This window comes from Ornithorhynchus anatinus, chromosome 20 (genome assembly GCF_004115215.2).
Source record: "Ornithorhynchus anatinus isolate Pmale09 chromosome 20, mOrnAna1.pri.v4, whole genome shotgun sequence".
Classification (NCBI taxonomy): domain Eukaryota; kingdom Metazoa; phylum Chordata; class Mammalia; order Monotremata; family Ornithorhynchidae; genus Ornithorhynchus; species Ornithorhynchus anatinus.
The window spans coordinates 21,487,237-21,506,730 of NC_041747.1; the positions used below are offsets into that span (position 1 = coordinate 21,487,237).

At 44.3% G+C, this 19,494-nt stretch overlaps 1 protein-coding gene across 1 annotated transcript; it reads right to left on the reverse strand.

The window, feature by feature from the left end:
• Window positions 1–478: 478 nt before the first annotated feature.
• CFAP300 (cilia and flagella associated protein 300) lies at window positions 479–13,982 on the reverse strand. Its single transcript, XM_029048076.2, has 7 exons — window positions 13,812–13,982; window positions 12,841–12,922; window positions 12,524–12,599; window positions 9,239–9,405; window positions 7,037–7,209; window positions 3,851–3,917; window positions 479–1,123 (listed from the first exon to the last, which is right to left on the reverse strand). Exons 1-7 carry the CDS (start codon window positions 13,919–13,921, stop codon window positions 989–991), a joined length of 810 nt encoding a protein of 269 aa, XP_028903909.1. The 5' UTR covers window positions 13,922–13,982; the 3' UTR covers window positions 479–988.
• Window positions 13,983–19,494: the final 5,512 nt, after the last annotated feature.

Genomic DNA, 19,494 nt, shown 5'->3' on the forward strand with positions numbered 1-19,494 from the left:
TTTGGAAGAGGGACTTTGCAAAGCAATGATCGATTACCTCACTGAATGCCGTAGTCTTTAGCCCTTTCCTTCTGCCAACCCTGGATAGCTCCCCCTTCATCCCGGGGCCCCCCAAAATGGCTCCAGGGCCACCTCCAGAGACTGGGCAGGCTGTCAGTAAGGTGCGGAAGGCACCTTGAGACCTTGAGACGTCGGCTGTCAATCACATAGACTCCTGGACCGATCATGAGACATCTACAGGGAAGCAGGTGCCTCAGAACTAATATCTGGGCTTGGTGAGGCCATATTGGCCATTAGGAAGGTGAACGGGACCAAGTGGAACTGCAGCGACGAGAACAACAAAATCCAACTTAATCTCCCTTTTGTTGGTGTGAAAATGATGCAGGAATCTTAATGGCAATTCAGGAGTGGGCAGGATTAGCTTCAATTTTTAGAAGTCTTTCTAAACTACAGATGTAGTTGCCTCCCGGAGACACAGTGAGAGTTTACAAATCCATTTATTGAAGAATTTTAAACAATGCACAGTGAAACATAAAAGGAGTGACTAAGTATCCCATAGCTCCTGAGATATAAACAGAATGCCAAGGAGGCAAGCAAATATGAGCATGCCAGTAAATTAAAGAATATTAATATCTATCTGTATAGCTCGCTCATGAAATGACCAACTTCTTAGTAAAATGTTAGTAAAGCCATTTTAAAACTAAAATATGGAGAGTAAATAAGAAGTTACTAAATATTTATAGCTTTAAGTGAAATGTTTGTTATGGGTTAGTTGTATTCCAAATAACTTTAAAGAAGAATTTTCATGCTCTTTCCTAGAACATCACCGGACATGATGTATATGAGTCTGACCCTCTATTAGCAACCCAAAAAGAATGGATACTTGACAAGTTAGGTATTTTTTCCTCTTTGAGGCCGGCTGTTATATGTCATTAGAAACTGAAGACCTGAAATAGTAAAGAGCGGCTGAGGAGTCTGTGCCGGAATATCAACCTTCAGATACCTTCCCTACGCCAAAAGAGTGGTATAAAACATGAACGTGGCGCTTCAGAGGATCCACAATCAAGTAGGCAAATGTCTGCTCGTGATTTTTTGTTGAAGGGTAGCATAAGCCAGTGGCATCCTGAAAATATATAAATCTTGAATTACTGACTCTGGACAATGGTGACAAAGTCAAATATTTAAAATTTCACCTGCTTAAACAGGAAGAAATACATTGTAAGAACAAATAAGTTGGTGGCTCTTAGTATTTATGGAGAGTGTAGTACCTTAGGCTCTGTACGTAAGAAAGACAAACACCTTGTCCTCAAGGAGTTTGCTTCTGAAATAGAAGCTTAATGCACTTTCCAAGAGCTGTTTTACCAAGTCTAAACTCTGCTAAATTCCTTAGTGTGGAGTTTTTTTTATTGACCCTTTCACTTTTTTGCCCCTCTGAGGGACGTGTGGGAGACAGTGGTGGGTGGTTCATCTTGTACACTCTAGACTGTGGGAAGCAGCGTGGCCTAGTAGAAAGAGCACGGGTCTGGGAGTCAAAGGACCTGGGTCCTAATTCCGTCTCCATCACTTCCCTCTGTGCGTCTTTAGGCAACTCGTTTAACTTCTCTGTGTGTCAGTCTCCTCATCCGTAAAATGGGGATTAAATCCTACTCCCTCCTATTTAGACTGTGAGCCTATGTGGGGCAGGGATTGTGTCCAATTTCTATCTACCCCAGCGCTTAGTGCAGTGCCCGACACATAGCAAGTACTTAAATACTAGAACTATTATAATCATTTCTATTATTTGGACACCTGGAAAACATTCTGTCCCCTCATCTCTAATAATAATAACAATATTAATATGATCAGGTTCTACCTGGGGCTCACAGTCTAAGTAAAAGGGAGAACAAGTATTGAATCTCCATGTTACAGATGAGGGAACCAAGGCACAGAAAAGTGAAGTCACTTTATATTATTTACCTTCTCCAACAGAGGAAAAAAAAAAAACCCAGCTACCTGGAATGTTAGAGAATGGGACCACCCTGAGCACTTGGATACTCTGGATAATCATATTTCCCTATTTTTACTGAAAAGCGGCTGTAAATAAGATGGCATTCAAATCTGAAGGGCTGGCAAGTCCTAAGCCCCTTATTTAATTACTGGTAAACTTTACACTCTACAACGGAAACCTACTCTGCCATCGTGGGGCTTGGGATTCCAAAGAAGTAACATTTGGTTGGCAGAATTCAGGGTCCCAAGAAAAAAACACTTTAAATCTCAACAATCAATCCGGAGCCATGTAAAATGAGCTCCAGTTTACTTAAATCAAGGGAGCCCCAAATTCTTGCCCTGCCTATCGCCTGGTGCCCAGAGGGTCCCAGGTGACTCTGGCCCTGGCTGGCGCCCACACCTAGCCCCTGCCTGCCCTCTGCCCTCTGCCCTAGAGCGGTTCTATCAGCAAACAGCCCCAATTCTGGCTCATTAAAAAAAATGAAAGCATCCAAGCATCCTGTGGGCAGGGAACGGGTCTTGTGCTTCTCGTTGTACTTTCCAAACCCTTAGTACAGTGAGTTGCGCTCAAGAGGTGGTCAGTAAATATCATCATGGCTACTACTAAAGAGTGGGCTCCATTAGGAACCTGGCTTTAATCATAACTTTAGTATATTAATAATGATAATGATGGTGTTTGTTAAGCGCTTATTATGTGCCAGGCATTGTACTAAGAACTAGGGTAGATGCAAGATAATCAGGTTGGACGCAGTCCCTGACCCACATGGGACTCACAGTCTTAACCCCTATTTTATAGATGAGGTCACTAGAGGCACAGAGACCTCGCCCAGAGTCACACAGAGGACAAGTGGAAGGGGTCAGGATTAGAGCACAGGTCCTCTGACTCTCAGGCCACCTACTCGGCTTTTGCCTTATATAACAGTTCCGGCTGGTATGGAGGTCAAGAGTTGTGTCTGAGGTTGTGATTGTTTTATGGCCTCACTAAGCTCTGTAGTACTCACTTCTATTTACCTTACAGTTTCCATTTCATTTACACTTTGATAAATAGCTTTGGTAGCACTTGGTCAATACCTAGTATTCCCATGTTCTTTACCTTTATACAGAACTGAGGTCTGTTACTACCAGGCAAGAACTGAATAGAAAATTTTGCAATTTTCTAAACAATCGGAATCTGCATATGAGAAGTTTTATGGGGAATAACAAAGCATTTCCTTTTGACCACTCATGGTCTAAGGATGTGCCTAATATAACTACTGATCAAATTCATGTTAATATGAAATAATTTGATGACTGTTTCCTGTAAAGCATCAGTTTTTATATCTTTAGATTTTTTGAGGAATAAAATGAGCTTGTAGAGATTTCCAGCCTTGATTGGGTTCAACAATCATATGATCAATCAGTGATATCTATTGAGTGCTTACTTTGTGCGGAACACTGAACTAAGCTGGGGAGAGTACCATACAGCAGAAATGGTAGACAGGTCCCCTGCCTACCACGACTTTACAGTCTAGATGGGGAGACAGACATAATAATATACGCCGTTGCGCCGGGTTGTAGTATAGCCTCAGATGCAACCTTGGGGAAAGCAAGAGAATGTGGTAGCAGAGGTGCAGCAGACGAGGGATAGGGTAGACGAAGAGAAGAAAGGGAAATTCATTGCGGATTAGCCACTAGAAATAAGCACAATTGCTTAGCAGTTTTAATCTTCTCCCACTTACTATGGTACATCTCCACCCAACTCCAATAATTGACAATTTCCCAGCTTCTAAACGTCTCCCAATTCCATTAGTAGAATGAACCTAGATCATTCCCTTAATCACCCAGTGGCAAGTGGGTCGCCTTCAACAGAAGAAGCAACACTCACGTAGGCTAAGACCTTGAAGATAGTAGAGGTGATATGAATTCCCTTGGATTCACGATCCTTTTGAACACTGAAAACAAAGAAAGGTGTTAGATGTTTTAAACAGAAATTCTGACCTCTAACGTTTTAAATATTTAAATATGTTTTCAGCTTCCTTCTGTATCGCCTTGACTTGCTCCCTTTATTCATGAGGTAACTGAGGCCCAGAAAAGTGAAGTGACCTGCCCAAGGTCACACAGCAGAGAAGTGGCGGAGCCAGGATTAGAACTCGTAACCTTCTAACTCCCAGGCCCGTGCTCCATCCACTACGCCATGCTGCTTAACAGACTGTGAGCCTGTTGTTGGGTAGGGATTGTCCCAGCGCTTAGAACAGTGTTTGGCACATAATAAGCACTTAACAGATGCCCTCATTATTATTATTATTATCTGTTGCTGAATTGTACTTTCCAAGTGCTTAGTTCAGTGTTCTGCCCACAGTAAGCGCTCAATAAATATGAATGAATATCTGGGGACCTGGGTTGGAGATAGGAGGTGGGCGGCTGCCTCGGGTGCAGAGTCGAAAGGGCCGGAATGAGAAAGTCACAGAGGTGCGGAGCGGGGGTTCATTTCCCCCTAATTTAATTGGTCCTCAGAACTGGCCTGGACTCTGGTGGGGAAACAGGGATTTATAAGAAGTAGAAGGATGGGACATTCCATTTTTTTCCTCCCTTCCCCTGTCCTCACTGTGAAAGGTCACCCAGGTTTGCCAAGCTGCTTTGTGTCATCAGGGTGAAGGAGGGAAGCAGGGGGATCCCTTTCCAGGCAACTTCCTACTCCGGTCCTGGGCAACTTCCTACTCCTCTTGCCCCTGAAACCAATTCCATCGAGGGCTTTCATTTTCCTTCTGGATCCAGGCACCAGAAAGCCTGGTTATAGCCCCAGATCTGTCCATCAGCTGAGCCAAGAGCCAACAGAGCCTTTAAAGACTGGGCCCTCTTACTGGTCAATAATAATAATAATGATGGTATTTGTTAAGTGCTTACTATGTGCCAAGCACTGTTCTAAGCACTGGCGTAGATTCAAGGTCATCAGTTTGTCCCACGTGGGGCTCACAGTCTCAATCCCCATGTTACAGATGAGGTGACTGAGGCACAGGGAAGTTCAACGGCTTGCCCCAAGTCACCCAGCTGACCAGTGGCGGAGCGGGGATGGGAACCCATGACCTCTGCCTCCCAAGCCTGTGCTCTTTCCAGTAAGCCACATTGCTTCCCAATCATGTATGGTGTCCAGTTGGTTGGAAAAAATTCCAGTTTAGTTTACATTTTAATAATTTAAACTGGTCCTGGCTCAGCCACCTGTTTGCTTTGTGACTTGGGCAAGTCACTTAACTTTTTTGTGTCTCAGTTCCCTCATATGTAAGATGGGCACTAAGACTGTGAGCTCCATGTGGGACATGGACTGTGCCCAACCTGATTAGCTTATATCTACCCCAGGGTTTAGCACAGTGCCTGGCACCATGTTTACCAAAAAAAAAACAAAAGAAAGAAACCAATGCAGTTAACTAGTGACCTGATCTCCAGAGATATCCTGCAGGCTTCCTTTCCAACAAAAACGAAGAGTTTTTGTTACCATCAATTTATTCAGTTGTCTATTGTTGAAAAACAAACCCTGGAAAGGGATATTAATTAGCGCCGACGGAAGTCAGAAATGGCTTTAGGAAAATGATAATGGACAACTTTGGTCTCTGGGGGAAAACTATCAATAGTTGCTGGAAAATGAACGTTTGCAAATGATTAACCCAACTGGTTGAAGGCGGGGAGGGGAGTTTTACAAAGTAGGAATCAGAGAAGGCATTCTTTGAGTGGCCCAAAGGAATCATTCACTAACTTACTTAAAACTAATTTGAGGTTCCAAGGAATAGAATTCATGGGGGAGAACATGAAACAGACCCTTAAGGAAATGAGATATTAGGGGGTGAGTAAAAACAGAAGAGCCATCAAAAGCCAGATGAGAAGCTAATTTTTCTGCTCCTCTCTCTAGAGGAGGTTTTTAGATCTAACCTTGCCTGTGAAAGAGCATGCTTAAAGTAGCATGGTGTAGTGGCTAGAGCACGGGCCTGGGAGTCAGCAGGTCCTGGGTTCTAGTCCTGGCTCCGCCACTTGTCTTAATCCCCATTTTATAGATGAGGTGACTGAGGAACAGAGAATTTACTGGCCCAAGATCACCCAGCAGCAGAGTGGGAGAATGGGATTTAGAACCCCGGTCTTCTGACTCCCTTGATTTTATATATATATATATATATATATATATATATATATATATATAAAATTAGCTTTGAGCAGATTTTGCCATTAATCACTGAGAGTCAAAAAAAAATCCGTGAAGAAGAGGAGGGGCAGAGAGATGGCCACTTCTTCTGGAGTGCTCCCAGGATCAACTGCTGTGGAGCTTGGAGGGGATGAGAAACAGGGAAGAAAAAAGCCAAAGATTGGAGTGGATTAATTGACCAGTGGTATAAAGAATGATAGCAAGACTTGACCACTCGTTGTGTGCAGGAAATGTGTCTGTTTATTGTTATATTGTATGCTCCCATGCATTCAGTGGAGTATTCTGCAAACAGTAAATGCTCTCTAGACTGTAAGCTTGTTGTGGATAGGGAATGTGTCTGTTTATTGTTGTACTGTACTTTCCCAACACTTTCTCAACACTATTGAGGGCACACAGTAAGCACTCAGTAAATATGAATGAATGAATAAATAAATGCAATTGATTGATTGACAGCCTGATAGGTGGGGTTGGTTTGTGCATGATCAGGTGATCACAGTGATTGGAAACAGATAGAGTTATCTAAATATCTCAGTGATTAAACAAATAGACCGGATTCCCCTCCCTCACTTAAAAGAAATAGTAATAATAATGATAATAATGGAATGTGTTAAGCGCTGTAGTAAGTGCTGGGGTAGATACAAGATAATCAGGTCCCCCATGGATTCCACAGTCTAAGGAGGAGGGAGAACAGGCACTGAATCCCCATTTTGCAAATGAGAGAAAGGAGGCACAGAGAAGAGATTTGTTCAAACTCACACAGCAGGAGAGTGGCAGAGCCAGGATTAGAATCCACGTCCTCTCTCCCCCCAGGCCCATGCTCTTTACACTAGGCCACGCTGCTTCTGTTTCTGTGTGCAGCCTAGTAACATCTAGTAACATTACCTCACCAAGTCCTTATAGATAGATTTCGTCGTTTCCAGGTATGGACCTAAGATATCTTCAAATTGGCAGAGAACTCCACCGAGACAAAGGTGTTTAAAAAGACGATAAAGGAACTCCTCTCGCTCTAATTGGCTGAATATCTCATAATTTTCAGAGTCTTCTAACAGTAAAACCTTGTATAAAATAAGAAAAAAAAGCCAACATCTATGACAAATAGCTTTCGATAAACCCCGATTTACACTGAGTCATGATCATCACCATCATCAGTGCTTAGAACATAGTAAGTGCTTAACAAACCATCATTATGATTATCATCATCGTCACTGTCAAGAAGACTGTATGCAGGGCACTGGAATCTAATCCTGACTCATTCAGTGGTATTTATTGAGTGCTTGTTGGGTGCAGAACACCGTACTAAGCACATGGGAGAGTCCTATACAACAATTAACGGACACATTCCCTGATCATAACAACTCTGCCACTTGCCTGTTGTTGACCTTCACTTCACTTCTCTGTGCCTCAGTATCCTTATCTGTGAAATGGGGATTCAACATAATAATAATAATAATAATATTGGAGTTCATTAAGCACTTACTGTGTGTCAAGCCCTGTTCTAAGCACTGGGGTAGATACAAGGTAATCGGGTTGTCCAACATGGCGCTCACAGTCCTAATCCCCATTTTACAGATGAGGTAACTGAGGCACCAAGAAATTAAGTGACTTGCCCAAGGCCACACGGAAGACACATGGCAAAGCAGCGATTAGATGTAATCATGGTAGACACGGTCCCTGTCCCCAAGGAGCTAGCTGTCTAGAGGGGAAGATGGACATTAAAATACATTATCAATATGGACATGAGTGCTGTGGGGCTGAAGGCGGAGTGAATAAAGGGAACCAATTTGAGTGCAAGACAAATGCAGAAGGGAACGATGACAATGACGGGAGAGATTCTTGTTCATTCTATAAAGAAGTCAAGGATTTTATAAGTCATTAATTTGGAAGAATAATATACCAATAAAACACAAATTGAGTCCAACCTCATTAACTTTGGACCCCACTAACCAGGACAGGGCAGCTTAACACACTAGCCCCGCTTCTTCCTTTGGACTTCCTTTCCTGTGGTTTTGATCTCCAGATGTGGTTAACAAAGACTCAGTTAAGCGGCCAGCTCCCTGGGCAGCGGGAGAATATGCAGAGAAAGTGGGAAATCAGCTGGGGCGGAGTGAAACAAAGCACTTCCTGAATCTCCAGCTGCCTTACAGAACAAATTAAGGAAAGAGAGAAAAAGAGACAGGCAGACCAATAGAGATACCAGAAAATACACAACAGGGATTGGTTGGTTGGTTGGTTCTCAATCTGTCTCTCTCTCTCTCTCCCCCCCACACCCACCTACCTCCTCTCGCCACATCCCTCCCTCCTTCCTTCCCTCTCTCCCCCCATTTCCCTCCTTCTCCTCCCTCTCCCCACATTTCCCTCCTTCTCCTCCCTCTCCCCACATTTCCCTCCCTCTCCTCCCATTTCCCTTCCTCTCCCCTCATTCCCTCCCTCTCCCCTCATTCCCCCATTCCCTCCCTCTCCTCCCATTTCCCTCCCTCTCCTCCCATTTCCCTCCCTCTCCTCCCATTTCCCTCCCTCTCCTCCCATTTCCCTCCCTCTCCTCCCATTTCCCTCCCTCTCCTCCCATTTCCCTCCCTCTCCCCCCATTTCCCTCCCTCTCCCCTCATTCCCTCCCTCTCCCCTCATTCCCCCATTCCCTCCCTGTCCCCCATTTCCCTCCCTCCTCCCCCATTTCTCTCTCTCTCTCCCCCATTTCCATCCCTCTCTCTCTCTCTTCCCATTTGCCCCCCTTTCTCTCTCTCTCTCTCTCTCCCTATTTCCCTCCCTCTCCCATTTGGCTCCCTTTCTCTCTCTCCCATTTCCCTCTCTCCCCCCACTTCCCTCTTCTCCCCTCTGCCTTCGCACTCCAGACCCCTGATCTTTCCACTGAACCAGGCTGTGAGTGGAGGTGAGAATTGGGGAAAGGCCAATAGAGAGGCTTTTCTACTTTCTACCTTTCCAGTGGGTTGCAGGGCCACTGGAGCCTGAAGGTGGAATAAATACCTTGATTGATGGATTAATTGAATACAGCCCAACAGAAGAGTGTTTCTAGCCATAGCCAAGATGTGAAAACATCATTGTAAAATTGAAAAATGCTGCACTTACTTTGCGTAACTCATCAGAGATCACAAAGGAGTCATAAAAATCATCCAAACACTTAACAATATGCCCACTATCTCGAACTATTTCTTCAGAATACAGTCGGTCAAAAAATGACATTGAAACTTGTGTGCACGGAACAGTGACGGCCTCAATTTTCTTCACGTCTGTTCCTGAAAGATATTTTATAAAGAGTCAACAACAGAAAGTTCACCAAGGGTGTCGATTATTCTGATTTCTGAAGGAAATTTAGAAGAAAGCCACAGAATGGAGATAACAAGACATCAAAAGTTCGACGCTAAGGCAAACGAAACGAAAATGAAAAATTAGCATCTGGAATTTCTTATCAGGCCCAGCTGGAACTAAGGACGGAGAATGACCCCAGACTTATATTGGACTCTCTCAAGCGTTTAGTCCAATGCTGTGCACACGGTAAGCTCTGAATAAATATGATTGATTGATTGACTTCTGGGGTTTGGCTTGGGTAAAGCCACGATGGAATCAGGAATTTGGTCTCTGAGGATTCATTATCATCGTGTTGTCATCAGTGGCATTTCTGGAGCATCCACTGAATGGGAAGCATTCCACTAAGAGCTGGGGCAACCCCAAACAAACTAAAATTTCATGTGGTCTTTAAGGAAACCGTCAGTAGACCACTTGCACATTCTATCTTCGAGTAAGAATTTTACTTTTGGCTCTACTGTTACTGTTTGATTAAAAACATCTGGTTGTTACTCTTAATTGTGAGCACCAATATAAATAAATAATATGCCTGAGGGGGAAAATGTGATGGTCTGGGTTTTCAGCCTTTTGATACCCGATACTCTTTACCCCAACTAAAAGGCCTTTGACTAATCTAGGCTTTAGGTTTTCCTTTAATTAAAGAAAAAAAAAAACTTAAGCTCTAGTGTGGATTTTTATGAATTTTAATCCCAGGAGAAGGTACCATTGTTTAAAATGTGTACTAAAACAGAGAGCATGATCATTGAGAAGATTAGGGGCCCCACTCCAGGGGAAGTGGTGAGGGGGGTGTCCAGCCCAGGCCTGGGGAGTCAGAGGATGTGGGTTCTAATCCCGGCTCCGCCACTCCCTTGTGATCTTGGGCAAGACACTTAACTTCTGTGCCTCAGTTACTGCATTTGCAGGCTGGGGATAAAAATATCTGTTCTCCCTCCCTCTTTTACTGGAAGCTCTATGTGGGACAGAGACTACATCTGATCTCTTTATATTATTATTATTATTATTATTATTACTGCTATTAATAATGATGATGGTATTTGTTAAGTGTTTACTGTGTCAAGCACTGTTCTAAGCCCCGGGGTAGATACAAAGTAATCAGGTTGGATGAAGTTCCTGTCCCACATGGGGCTCACAGTCTTAATCCCCATTTTCTAGATAAGGTAACTGAGGACCAGAGAAGTCAAGTGACTTGTCCAAGGTCATGCAGCTGACAAGAGCCGGGGCCGGCATTAGAACCCACGTCCTTCTGACTCACAAGGCTGTGCTCTATCCACTAGACCACGCTGCTCTCATGTTATTATTGTATCTACTTGGTACAGTGTTTGGCACATAGTAAATGCTTTCAAACACCACAATTCTTCTTATTATTGTTGGCTTTCTGGGATGCCTGCCTCACCCCACCCATCTCAGGGCGTATGTATGTGTCTATGTTGTGTGTGTATGCTTGTATGTCCTCCTCCCTGGTCCCGTGTTTGTATGTCTGCATGCCCACCTTGGCCAAGTCACTTTGCTTCTCTGTGCCTCAGTTACCTTATCTGTAAAATGGGGATTAAGACTGTGAGTCCAGTGTGGGACAGGGACTGTTTCCAATATGATTAGATTGTATCTACTTCAGCGTTTAGGACAGTGCCTGACACATAGTAAGCACTTAAATACCACAATTATTATTATTATTATCATCTCCTGTTGTGCGTATATGTCCGTGTTCCTACGTATTGTATTTTTTCCCTTCCTCTGCCCTGTATTCACTCCCACTCTTGGCAAAACTAGTTGGCATCTCTGTAGAAGATGATGACCAGCTGTTCTCTGTGTCCTCTGAGGACAAAAATAAAGAGATGGCTTAAACTGCTCCATGCAATATTTAGGATTTAGCTAAGGAGGCATTTCCTAGTGGCGTTTTACACACAATGGGCACTGGATAAAGAGGGGGCTTGACCAACTGACTGATTTCCTGTAGTGAAGATGGCTTACACAAATATTGCAATAGAATGCAGTCAGGGACTCTCAGGTCTAGAAAGGATCTCAAGAAGTTAGTGCTCTAACTCCATGGCTAAACTGCTAAATTCAGATGGTTGTTGATTCCAAGATCATCAGGGACAACAGACCTTTGTAGCTTGTCCCAGTGTATTTTATTAATAATAATAATAATAATAGCATTTGTTAAGCTTGTCACACTGTAGGCACTAATAAATATGATTGAATAAATGAATGAATGAAAGAAATAAAGGTTGTGGTTGCTTCAGCCACTTTCAAACCCGCATGGGAGTCTTAGAATTTAGATTTAAATTGAATCTGGGCTGAAATCAAAAGAAATAAGAGAGGAACCAGCCTGGATCTAAATGCTGGTACTCATGGCTTACTCCGTGAAGGGAGGAGAATGCATGTCAGTCTGCCAATTATAGGTCTGAACAAAGGTCAGAAATGCCAGGTGAAACGAGAAGAGGGAGAAGGAGAAAGAGGGAGAGGGATGGGAAGAAAAGACGCTGAAGCCTTTCCTTTCCTGTGTTTACAAGCTCTGTCAGGCTTCTCTGACTGGAACCTTCTGGGAGGAATTGGGAACCAGCCAATCTTCCAGAGGTTTTCTGGGAAATGTAGTCCTTTTGGAAACACAGCTCCCAGGAGGACAGGACTGTAGGAACGAGTTTCTTTTTCTTCTTTCGGTCTCCTTTTATTACAGTTTCACGGCCAGGAAGAATCTAAATATTTCCACAGGCTCGCTTCTCACGGTATCCCTTCGTATACTCGATATGGTAGCCGGTAGCCCGGCACGTAGGCTGATGGAGAAGTCAAGAGAAGTCTTGGATGGAGGGGAGAACAGTAAGGTTTGGGAAACTGCCTCAATTGTGGAGAGATTAGAACTGACTGACAAATTAGACACAGAGTCAGAATCAGTGAAAAAGCCTTTAGGAGATAGTGCAAAACAAGGGTGGAGATTTCCATATGAATCATTTTCATGTTTTCAAAACAACCAAGCAGTGAGGGTAAATATTTTCTCAGAAATATAGGAAAATAACCATATGAAAAGCTCTCTTCAAAATAAATGATATTTACCTAGGGTAATCCACTGTCCAGAGGACTCCGAAAGTAATTTCAAATTAGCAATAACATTTGGATCTCTAAAAAAAGCCTGTAATATAAAGGGAGGGAGAAAAATAGAACAAAATGAAAGACTAGGTTTCTAAAACAATATTAACTTCTACGACAAACAGAATATTTTCATTGAACAATTTAGTGGTAGGACTTTTTTATGTGTCTTGGCTCTGAAACATATTTGCAAGTCTTTGTGGATAATGATAATGTGCAATACAATAAAACTGTTAGAAAAATCTTCCAGTGACAGGTCTAAATCAATCTTCCACCTCACTTACCATCACGAAATCATCTTTCCGGTAGGACTGGAAATTCTGGTCAAAGCCAAAGGCCTGGGCGCAGATCCTGCCCAGCATGGACCTGGGGCACAGGGAATGGCAAGTGAGTTGAGGGAAGCCCGAGGGACAAGCCCCATAGCCCGACTCACCCCACGAGCACAACCCCTTCCCCCCAACGCCCGCAAACACTTCTTCCTCAACCCCTCCATCCCTCCTGTGAACTCTTTCCCTCTCCTCCCTCTCGGAACCCTCCTCTCCATCCCTTAGACCTCCCCACTCTCTTCCTTCTTGGAGACCCTCCCTCCTCCCCTTTCCTCCTTTTGGGAACCTTTCCTCAGACCTTCCCTATCTCTATGCTCTTGGAAAGTCTCCCCCTCCTCTTCCCTTTTGGGAACGGCCCCCATCCCATAGACCCTCCTCCTTTCTTCCCTCTTGGAAACCCATTCCCCTTCTTCCCTCTTAGTAACCCTCCACCCCATCCTTTAGTCCCTCTCCCCCTGCCCCCCAACTCCCTTCTGGGGACCCTTCCCCTCACTCCCTTAGAACCTCCTCTTTTCTTCCCTCTTGGAAACCCACTCCCCTTCCTCCCTCTTAGGAACCCTCCACCCCATCCTTTAGACCCTCTCCCCCCACCCCCCAACTCCCCTTTGGGGATCCTTCCCCTCACTCCCTTACACCCTCCTCCTCTCTTCCCTCTTGGAAACCCACTCCCCTTCCTCTTAGGAACCCACCTCCCCATCCTTTAGACTCTCCCCCCAACTTCCTTTTGGGGATCCTTCCCCCCACTGCCTTAGACCCTCCTCCTCTCTTCCCTCTTGGAAACCCACTCCCCTTCTTCCCCCTTGGGACCCCCTCCACCCCATCCCTTAGATCCTCCTCCTCTCTTCCCTCTTGGAAACCCTCTCCCCTTCCTCCCTCCTGGGGACCCTCCCCCCCCTTTTGGGGGACACCCCCGACCCCCGGAGGCTCACCACTGCCGGAGCCGGTGGACGGTGTCCTGGGCAGTGAGGGACGGGAAGGCTTTCTGAGGCAGGAACCTGAAGGTGAAAGCGGGTCCGTGCCCCGATGTTCCCGTCGCCATGGCAGCAGCCTCCAACTCGAGCCGCAGCTGGTCCTGCGCCTGGTTGCCATGGAAACGCGTCCCTGCTCCCTTTTAGTTCCTTCCCTCCCGGCTCCCGCCCCGAGGAACCAAGGTTCCGTCCCAGAAAAGGCCCGAGGGCCCTGCCTTCATTCCCTCAAGACAGTTTTCCCCTTAGAGCCCTGCACGCCCAATCCTGGCTTTTGCCAAGTAATATAGGACATAGCAATAATAATAAACAATAATAACAGGGGTATCAGTTAAGAAGTATGCCTTAGTGGAAAGCTCACAGGCTTGGGAGTCAGAGGACATGGGTTCTAATCCCTGCTCTGGCACTTGTCTGTTGTATCACCTTGAGTGAGCCATTTCACTTCTCTGGGCCTCAGTGACCGCATCTGCAAAATGGGAATGAAGACTGGGACCCCCACGTGGGATGCCCTGATGATCTTGTATCTACCCCAGCGCTCAGAATAACGATAATAATGATGATGATGATGGTATTTGGTAAGCGCTTACTACATGCCAAGCACTGTTCTAAGCACTGGGATAGATACACGGTGATCAGGTTGTGCCATGTGGGGCTCACAGTCCTAATCCCCATTTTACTGATGAGGTAACTGGGGCTCATAGAAGGGACTTGTTCAAAGTCCCACAGCTGGCAAGTGATGGAGCCGGGAAGAGAACCGGAATCTCCTAGTGGAGCTGGAATTAGAACCCAGATCCTCTGATTCCTCAGCTTGTGTGCTTTCCAATAGGGCACTTTGCTTACCTCATTCTATTCTATTTTCTTTTCACTTCATTTCCGAAGAAATTCATTCAGATATTTATAATAAAGTGAACGCCTAGGGCATGATTTTTAGATCCTGCCTTGAAACAATTTAATAAACCAAGAGGAAACGAGTTTTGGCATATTTTTATCATACCTGCATGTCTTGCCTGAAATACAGTACACTGTGCATTTTGCCTTCTTGAGTGAGTGACAATCCCTTCCACATGCTGAGCCTGGAAGGCTTATTATTTTTAGCTGTGCAGTTCCATCGCCTATTTGTAAGACCTGGTGCAGACTTTTATTCTTATGTTATCCTGCCAAACTGGCTCAACGTTTTTCAAACAATCGGTCAAAGGCATCAAAGTGCCCTCAAGATTTTCAGTGTCAGGGACTTTTGAATTCTTTGCAGGTGATTCCACACATTTTTTTTTCTTTAGTAAATACAAGACAGCAACAGCAGCCTCCACAAATTTTGTTATGAGGAATTTTAGGATATCCAATTATTCACCGGTTCTTGGCAGACCATTCACAAAGGTAACATTTCCCGTTAATGTATAGGGGACTTTTCACTTTGGCCAGAGTCAAAGGTGGAGTCGCGGTAAAATCAGAAGCTTCCTACAGAACAAGGGACACAGAGAATTAGTAGCAAAAGAGAATGGGTTAAACCTGACTTCCTGTTGTTTCTGATCAAACGTGGAGGGGAGGAGCTAGGGAAGGAGCAGAAGGATATAAACATGTAGGGGGGAGTGGAATGTGGTCTGTTCTCTGACAAGACTCTTGTCTTGGTTGTCGACTTATAGGTTTTTTAGGGCTGGCAGGCAAGGAGATAAGCAGGCAGATAGATCAGTTCCTTTGCTTTCTTCAGGACTGAGAAGGAAGGTCAGTGAGTCTTTGTTTGGCTTCCATAAAAATAGTTTTTATTGCAAAATCCTGTTTTTTGTTTATGCTTGTTGAAACAAAGTTTATGAAACCATCTAAAACAGGGTACCCCCAATTTCCTGCTCCAGTCAATCTGCCAGGCTTGCACTGCTTTGTGATCAGTCCCAGTTTAGCTCTAATAAATATTAGTCAGCATTAGAACCACTCTGGAAAGGAAAGGTGGGGCAGTAAAGGAAATGAAAAGTGAACCTAGGGAATTGATTGTTTGCCACCCAGGTATTTTGCATTAGAGTCCCCCATAGGTTTGATTCTAGAACAGCCAAAGATCTGGAGTCAAGAAAGTTCTATTTGGTGTGGATTTCTTTTGCACATGACAATGTGCTTCAGTTTACCTGAGATACAATATGATCCATCATGTTGTACTTTTGTACCATTGGTTTTTAAATTCATAGATTTGTTGGCCTATGATATTTTTTCTGAGCATTGTGTTAAGTGCTGAGATAGGACTAAGATGATCAGATTTCCTCTCCCACACAGGGCTCACAATCTCATGGTTAAGAATCATTTCCAAAGATAAATGCTGATGGTGGCAGGGCAAGATGAGTCTGAATGCTTTTAAAGAAGCATATGGTTGGTGATCCTTCTGACTCTTTATCTTTGTCATTCTTCTTTCCCTTTCTTCTTTCTCGGTGAATATTCATCTCTGATGGTCAATGGATTACTGTGCTAGGTTCTTTTCAGAGAAGAGGCAGGACCTGCAGTTATCAGTGTTCTTTGGAGACAGCTGCAGTTAATATCTGGTGGTTTTCTGTGGTTCTGCCTCCGAGCCACACTTGTGGCTTGTAAAAGTTTTTGTGCTATGTAAGGATTACGATTATCAGCTCTTGATCTCTTCATAAAAATGGGCGATGGAAAAGGACATGGGTTAGGGAGAGAGAGAGTCAGAGGACATGGGTTCTACTGCAGCTGTGTCACTTACCTTTGTATGACCTTAGGTGAGTCACTCAACTGCTCTGGGTCTCAGTTTCCTCGTGTAAATTGGGGATTAAATACCTGTTCTTCCTCCTACTTAGACTGTGAGGCCAATGAGTGACAGGGACTGTGTCCCACCTAATTATTTTGTATCTTCCACCGGGTGAGGAGGGGGCAGGACTTGGAGAAAGTCTGTTAGCCAGACAATCGTATTTGATAAGTGTTTATTGTGTGCAGAGCACTGTACTAAGCACTTGAGAATGTAAAATATAACAGTAAGCAGACACATTCCCTGACTACAGCAGGACAGCCTTAGGATGGCTCACGAGCCACTTTATGCAGGCCCAATTTGCAGAACTGTGGTGACTTCCAAAGGAAAGGACCTGGGTAGCCTTTCCCCTCCTCTCCCCCCCCCCACTACCTTTTTTTTATTATAGCGTTTCTTCAAGCGCTATGTCCCAGCCACTGTTCTAAGCACCGGGGTAGATACAAGTGAGCCTGTTAATGGGCAGGGATTGTCTCAGCTGCCGAATTGCATACTCCAAGTGCTTAGTGCAGTGCTCTGCACGTAGTAAGCGCTCAGTAAATACTATTGAATGAATACAAGGTAATCAGGCTGGACACAGTCCATGTCCCACATGGGGCTCACGGTCTTAATCCCCATTTTTCAGATGAGGTAAATGAGGCCCAGAGAAGTGAAATGGCTTCCCCAAGGTCACACAGCAGACAAGTGGAGGAGCTGGGCCTAGACCCAGGTCTTTCTGACTCCAGGCCCGTGCTCTATCCACTAGGCAACACTGCTTCCCTTATCCTTTACATTAGTTTGTAGGTTCTTTGAGGGCTGGGAAAAGGTGTCTGGCTTTTATTGAACTCTCCCAAGTATTTAGGATAGAGCTTTGCCCTTGGTAGGTGCTCCAAAAATGCCGATCGTTGGTTGGGGCATGTGTTTACCAACTTGGTGATGTTGTACTCTCCCAAGCGCGCAGCACAGTGCTCTGCACACAGTAAGCACTCAATAAATATAACCAGAGGAATCTTAGAAACCAGGGTCGACACACCCAGAACCTCTTGCCCTTGACCAAAAGGTGGCAGCGCAAACATTAAGTTGGGCTTTCCCAGCTCAGAATTGTCAAGCAAGATTCCAAAACACCAATGTCGTGGCTACATTTTCTCAGCCCACAACGATGAGGAATCAGTCAATCTATGGCATTTATTGAGCACTTGCTGCGTGCTGAGCTCTGTCCTAAGCACTTGGAAGAGTACACTGTAAAAGAGTTGGGAGAGATGTTCCCCCAGTGAGGAAACAGAAGCCAACTCTACTTTGAAGGGTGAATCTTTATGGCATTAAGGTCACTTTGCGATAGCTTTTCTCCCTGGATCATTTTGACTTCAGTTGTACCAAAAATCACTGTTAAACTGTTCTTTAAAATGATCGAAGACACACTGGTTATATCTTTTATGTAGTGAAATCCTGAAACCGAACCCGGCTATCTACATTCGCTTGTACTGAGGAAATTGGATTTGTCTAACACACGGATCCACCTAGAGTCACATTTTTCAAGAATGTGACCGCGTAGTTAAATGGGGAGTGATCTACTTTGTTATTCCACTTAAAAGAAAATCTGTTGGGAGTTTGACCACTAGTGCTTCAAAAACAGAGTTTCAGCGACTAGACGCTTTTAAACATTACGGTCAACTCTGAACTGTCGACGCTAGTCGAGGGAAACCGTGATGAGGATTCATTCGGTTCTATTTATTGAGCGGTGACTGTGTGGATGACATAGAACGACCGCTAATAAATAATGGGGATTGGGCAGGAAGGGGAAATGGCCCTGGGCTCTATTTTGGCGACGGGGTCGTTCTGAGTTTATAGAACCTGGCAAAAGCCTCTCTTGTTGTCTTTGGTCAATGCAGTTGCATGGTTGGCGAGGAAGCAAGTTTGCTGCTAGCCTTCGTTTTAAATTTTTTTTAATGGTATTTAAGTGCTTACCACGTGCCCTGGCACTGTACTAAGTGCTGGGGGAAAGACACACTAATCATGTTGGAAACAATCCATGTCCTATATGGGGCTAACACTGTTAATCCCCATTGTACAGATGAGGTAACTGAGGCACCTCTCCTATGAATCTTATGAACCTTATCGTGGCAAGAGAGTTTGTGTATGTCAGGTTAGAACTATGCCATTGAGAGAGATTCTCTTGCCAGAGCGGAAAGGTCTAAGCCAAAGCATCAGACAAAGTTGATTCACCTGTTCTGGACAAGAGCGGCAAGGCAAAAGCCAAAGGCAGATGATCAAGTGATCAAAATGTTGATCAGAGACAACAGCAGAGGCTCAAGTTTTTACTGTGTGGAAGAAGGCAATGGTTAACCACTTCCATATTTTTTACCAAGAAAACTCTATCGATAAAGTCCATAAAGTCACTAAGAATCGTAAATGACTCCGTGGCATTTGATGATGATGAACTGAGGCACAGAGAAGTGAAGTGATTTGCCCAAGGTCACACAGCAGACAAGTGGGTAGGGAATGTGTCTATTCATTGTTATATTGTACTCTCCCAAAGGCTTAGTACAGTGCGCTGCACAGAGTAAGCGCTCAGTAAATATCAATGAATGAATGAATAAATGAATAGCAGAGCTGGAATTAGAACCCAGGCCCTTCTGACTCCCAGGCCCATGCATTTATAAGCTTACCATGGGTAATCAACAAAAATGGAGATCCCATTCATGGAGAAGGCATTTGTAGCATTTTACTATAACTTTTTGGACCAGAAACAATGTAAAAATCAAGTAAGTTTATAACCATATGAAAAATTAGTGAAAGTCGAAAGATGGAAGAAAAACCCAAATGGGGAGATGCTTGGAAAAAGCTATAGGTGGCACTTTACAGAAAAAAAGGTGAAGAGGGGAATGAAATGAAAAATTCTAACCATCAGAACGCTTAAAAAAAAAAACAGCA